The 6,000-nt window shown below is 36.5% G+C and overlaps 1 protein-coding gene across 1 annotated transcript in view; it reads right to left on the bottom strand.

Moving 5' to 3' along the window:
- Nucleotides 1–1,151: 1,151 nt before the first annotated feature.
- Nucleotides 1,152–6,000, bottom strand: part of NUS1 (NUS1 dehydrodolichyl diphosphate synthase subunit) — a 31,341-nt gene continuing 26,492 nt past the window's right edge. Inside the window, exon 5 of the mRNA XM_062186668.1 lies at nt 1,152–4,705. Within this exon, the coding sequence (XP_062042652.1) occupies nt 4,615–4,705 (91 nt within the window). The 3' untranslated portion in view covers nt 1,152–4,614. The remainder of the gene's footprint in view (nt 4,706–6,000) is intronic.

Here is a 6,000-nt window from a genome sequence, read left to right as displayed (position 1 = left end):
TAGAACCAAACCCATAAAAGATAAATCTTCATCAGAATGCAACTACTTCTCTATACAACTACAGAACTAAGCACTCGCCAGGTTCTGATTCTTTCACTTTCCTCAGGCTTTCTGAGATTTAACAGCAACTTATATATATTATATAAATTATATATATTAATTATATTATATATATATATATATTATTTGACAGGCAAAGTGGACAGTGAGACAGATAGAAAGGTCTTCCTTTTCCGTTGGTTCACCCCACAATGGCCACTGCGCCCAGCGCACCATGCTGATTCAAAGCCAGGAGCCAGGTGCTTCTCCTGGTCTCCCATGCGGGTGCAGGGCCCAAGGACTTGGGCCATCCTCCACTGCACTCCCAGGCCACAACAGAGAGCTGGACAGGAAGAGGAGCGACCGGGACAGAATCCGGCACCCAGACTGGGACTAGAATCCAGTGTGCTGGCGCCGCAGGCGGAGGATTAGCCTATTGAGCCGCAGCGCCGGCCTAACAGCAACTTACATTGATAGTACTAGTGGCCACCATTGTGGCACAGCAGGCCAAGCCCCCAGCTGCAGCACCAGAATCCCAGATGGGCGCTGGTTTGTGTCCTAGCTGCTCCTCTTCTGATATGGCTTCTTGTGGCCTGGGAAAGGAGTGGAAGATGGCCCAAATGCTTGGAGCCCTGCACTTGCGTGGGAGACATGGAAGAAGCTCCTGGCTCCCAATCAGCTCAGCTCCAGCCTTTGTGGCCATTTGGGGAGTGAACCGGCAGATTAAAGACCTTTCTCTTTGTTTACCTCTCAAATAAATCTTAAAACAAAAAACAAAACAGACAAACAAAAAAACCCACAAAATCCAACAAGTAGTATTAGGGGTGAAGGGAAATATAAAACATGGCCAATAGGAGGCAATGCTCAGGTCTGGGAATATATATTTTATTTTAATTATCTGTACCTGAGAATCATGCTAAAGTTAATTTATAATCCTGGAATAGCAAGAAGGACAGAAGAAATGAAGATGAAAATATTTGAAGAATTTGAACCAAGCTTAAATATTCAAGGTAACTAAATATGGAGAGTAATTTTTCTATTTACATGTGTTGATGTAATAAACATTTATATCGAGACACAGAGAAATACAAAACAGAATGCAAGACTCTCAATTTCTATTTATAACTTAAAGAGAATCTCTTTATTAAACTTGTTACAGGATACATTTTTTTAAAATCAAAGTACAAAAAAATTTCTGTAAGGATTGTCACCAAAAATGTATTCAATGAGGTTTCCTTTATATTTGCTTAGTTGAATCCTTTTTTCCTATAATGCATATGTATATTTCAAAACATAAGCAAACTTTTTGTACTCCCTCGTTCTCCTGAATTTATTATAGTTTATGGCCTATCAACTAGGATTTGACACAACTATTGACACAAATCTTACTTTCTGGCTTTTATTTCAAACTATCCTAAATTTCTACTACAGTAATTTTTGGTGATGCATTTAAAATATGATCTTTGATAAGCCTGATTTTAGATGAAAATTATGCACAAAAAGTCAATGGTCTTATAATTAGAGCTTCAAGTCAGAAACTGAAAACTGTTTGCACCATAAGACAAACCACAGCTTACCTTTCAATTTTCTGGTCTGAGAACTACCAATTTGTTTTTTAAAAGAATACACATATACATTTTTAATTTAGCAATTCTGTAATCAGTAAAAATCAATTCAGATTTTAAGTAGTGTGGAATTTTTGACAACTATAATGATAAAGCTGAATTTTACTATTATCTAACAAAAAGCAAATGATGGAAGATTTCAATGTTTAAACTGGTAAAAATGAGAATATATTTCAGTAAGGGCATACTGTCTAAAAATTAGTATTGCTGTCTAGCCATAGGAGGTTTTTATTACATTTATGTAGCCCCTAAATGTCCAGAATGTAGCATTCACATAATACTATAGTCCATGAAAAGATTATATTCTTTTATTGTTTTTTGTTCATACATGTTGTTTCAATTTTCAATAATAAAATTCAATAAATTTGATTCCTTAATCATAAAAACTCACTGTACACATTATTTACATGTTGCCAAAGTCTACAGCCATATAAAACATCACAAGGATTTTACTGACTATGTGCATGGTACCATCACAAAGGAGGAAACTAAGTACTATACATTCAGAGATTATAGTTATGCACAGTGTATTTGGCACTGTTCATTAATATATTTTCCTCTCTGAGATGGGCATTCTTATGTCTTAGTCACAATATGCCAGAATTTGCTATTCACATTAAAAACCAGCTTTTACATTTTCTAACAGTAATCAATTACTTTTAAGAAAACACAACCAGAATTGGGAATGGAGTTGAAATCCTCTAACTTCTTGCTATACTCCAAGCTGCCATCCATAAAGTAGGTTTAATCTGGTAATTTTTCCATTATAGGGGGTGTTAAGAAGAAACCACTTGAAGATAGTATCCTTCAATACACATGAAGAAACACGTATCTCTCTTGAAAATCATCAATTCTTTTTGGAGGTGCAAAGGGAGCCTTGACAATGCAGTTTCTAATGATTTGGCAGGAATTCTAGAATGACCAATGTCATTCAAGTTATAGAGATTGTACTAGCAGTTGAGCCCATATGAGAAGATTCTGAAATAACTGTCTGAATTCAAAACCCTTAGTAACTTGTTTTAAGGTCCCTTTCTAGGGCTACAAGAGACTAGGGCCCTGGGCTACAGATCTGCATGGATGTCTACAATGTTATGAAACATAAGGAGAAAAGTACAAAAAAACCAAATATTAAACCTTTAGAATCTTGTACTATATCCCAACGAGTAATTCATTTGACTAATAACTTCAGTTTGACAAATATTAAATCCTTTCACTTCAATTAGGCTCATTACATTTAATTCATTAAAGCTGCAGATATTTCAGAATGTTTGAGACATTTATACCTACCATGTTAAGAACAACTAAATTTAGCCTTAAACTAAACAAAGAAAAAAAAAAAAAAAAAACCTCAATAGAAGATAGACCAGTCTGGGGGAACAGAAATGAGGAATTCTCTGATACAGTTTAGATATGTTGTAGCTTTATACAAAAATTTTTGCAATAAATTAAGACTTTAAAAAAAGGCCTTACAGTGTACAAAAAGACTATGAAATGTAAAGTAACATCACTGGACCAAAATTCAGTTTAATCACTTTTATTTCAAGTGTACTTTTAAAATCATAAATGGGGTTCTGTAATCCAAAGCTGAAATATTTATTCTTCATAACTTTAGAATTCAAGCAATTTCAGACCATGCTTCCCAAATCCAGTCTTCTTCCCTATTTTTCCAAATTTGAGACCTCACATTTATACTACTCCATTCTGAATGTACAATTTTAGAAAGCTAATTGTACATGTGCTGATAAGAGTTTTCTGAAAATAGTCCATCAATATAAAGAAGGGTTCCTCACCAAGGATCAGCAGTGAGGGAGAAATATTAAACACCTATCAAGAAATCATTTATTTATTTCCAACATAACAGAACCAGTGCTGTTCTCTGTCATAAAAGAGAACATGTAAAATTAAATTATTTTTGTAGACTTTGGTAACATTTTCTTTACCATATAGGTCTTAATCCTATTTAAAGGTCTTTTATGCAAAGTCACCATTGGGATTTACTGAATAAAATTCCTGGGTGTTATTCCACAAAGAAACAGGTTACTTTTGAGGAAAAGAGCTGCTTGCTCACTTCACTCAAATGCTTATTTTAAATAAAAAACAGTTAATGGAAACATTCTTAAAACCAACTTTGGGTACTAGATAGCATATTACCCACCAACAAAAAAGAAAATCAAAACTGTCCTTCCTCTTTAAGGAAATTTTCTGTCTTCACTATAACATTACAACTTATTCACCTTTTTTTTTGACTGCCTAATTCAATATTTAAATTTCAGTGTAGTAAGAATTCTTTTTCAAATGATCTTCACAACTCAGACACCAGGTAAGAGATACCAGAGGACACTTTTAGGTCACCCTGTCTGAATATAATGAAGTAAGAAATGAAAATGGACGGATATACGAAGGTAGGTATTCCCTCTGCTTTGACAGCAAGAGTTTTTATCTTGTGAGCAACACAGGACTCCACTGCTCTGAAGCACCCTCAAATTCAGAATACTTCCACTTAATAAGCAATATATTAGTCTTAAAAATGAAAGTTTGGTCACTAGGAAAGACTGAACAAAAATTACTCCCTTCTCTCCAAACAACAACCAAGACTATTCTAATCACCTCCTCTTCTCCCCACAAAAACAGGGAAGTAATAGAGGCTGAAGTCTTTATATCTGGAATTTCAGCTCCTAAAACATCGTTGTTAATTTGCACAAAGTTGCAGGTCTACATATTTCCTTCTCCAATACTTCTCCCATTTATAAGTTTATTTCCATACATACACACGTGCATACACACACACACACACTCACTCACTCTCAAGTAAGACACTTTTTGTATGTGTTGATAAATTATGAGGGTATGAACTAGGTGTGTACAGGTCTCATAGGTGCTTTGTAAACATCAGAGTCACTTGGGTCCTTTTCTCCAAAAGCCTGAAATCAAATTACACAATCAGGGATGACTACTTTCCCAGACGTTGTTCGCAGGCTGCATATTGACGAAGGGCAGAGAAAAAGTCCTCATAACTGATGTTTAGGTGGGAAGGCAAAGAGCTGGAAAGGAAGCACATGGGAGAAAAAAAAGTAATTAGCTGATACTATCATTTGGCGAGGAGAACCAGAGGATAATTACAGAAGAAATACAAATTATAAGCAGGATATGTCAAATTATTTCCACTAAAAGTTTGCTAAGCTCACTATGAAACAGTTCCAGTGAAAATAAGCCTAGATTAATGCAAAGCTGGAAATTTGTATATAAAGGAACTCACATCCACTTTCAAGAATGCCGCTTGGTCTGAGTAAAGCCAATACTGATTTATATTTAAGTCAAGCTTAACACCGGGCACAGCTCCACAGTATTCCCCACACGATAACACACTGAAGCCAAGTGTGAGCAACCAATAAGTAGACATGGATGTCTACTTCCAACTGCTCAGGGGGCAATTACAACATGAAGACATGCACTATAAACACACAGTCAACAGCACACCAGCGGGCACTCCTGTAAGTATTTTACTACTTAAGCCTTTAATAATTAGTGCTTAAAAAATCTTTAATTTATACAGCTTTATAAAAGGTTCGTCGATCCCCAAGAATATCAAAGTGAAACTTCTGGTCAGCATATAGGAGTCCCACGTACCACCAAAATGGGAACTGAACAAACCTACCATGAAAGAACTCCTGTCTGACCTGCGGTGTTCTTTAGGTATGCTCTTCTGCATCCTTCCTCTGATTACCAGAAATTCTCAAACAAGTCACCCACTTCCTTCTACTCCCTGGTCACCCTGAATACCCTCTGCCACCCACCCACGTCTTACTCACTCTACTGAAATGGTATCCCCAGAGAATGCCTTTAATGACATTCTTCTCACTCAAGCTTGCTTCAAATGTCCTCCTCAAACTCCCCACTTTCCTAACTCTTCCTCATTTGACCCCCATTACCAACAGCCTCACTTCCTCTCCCTCTTCAAGAAGCACTGAGTGCTACTACTGTTTTGTGCCTCAGAAGCCATTTTGCCATCTCCCAGTTTGTCCACTCAGGGCCCTGCCCTTAATGCTTCTGTGTGGAGTGAGACACTTTCCCTGTCATCATGGTGCTGTGTAGTGAAGAGCAGAGGAATACAGAGCATACCTCAGTGTAAGAGGACAGAGCTATGATAGATGCATACACTAAAGAGCTAGGTATCACTTCCACTTTCAGGTTTAAACCCTCAACTCCACATTAAATGTCCATTTTATAAAACAGAGAAGTTTAAATAACTTTCTAGAGCTATGCTGTTGAGCTATGTAGCCAAATTGTAAATATTCCCCATTTCATAAGGTATCTCTTCTGTCACTCTCATAGCCTA

Source organism: Lepus europaeus, chromosome 3 (assembly GCF_033115175.1).
Source record: "Lepus europaeus isolate LE1 chromosome 3, mLepTim1.pri, whole genome shotgun sequence".
Classification (NCBI taxonomy): Eukaryota; Metazoa; Chordata; class Mammalia; order Lagomorpha; family Leporidae; genus Lepus; species Lepus europaeus.
The sequence above is the reverse complement of the archived record's forward strand: the minus strand, read 5'-3'. Positions and strand labels throughout refer to the sequence as shown.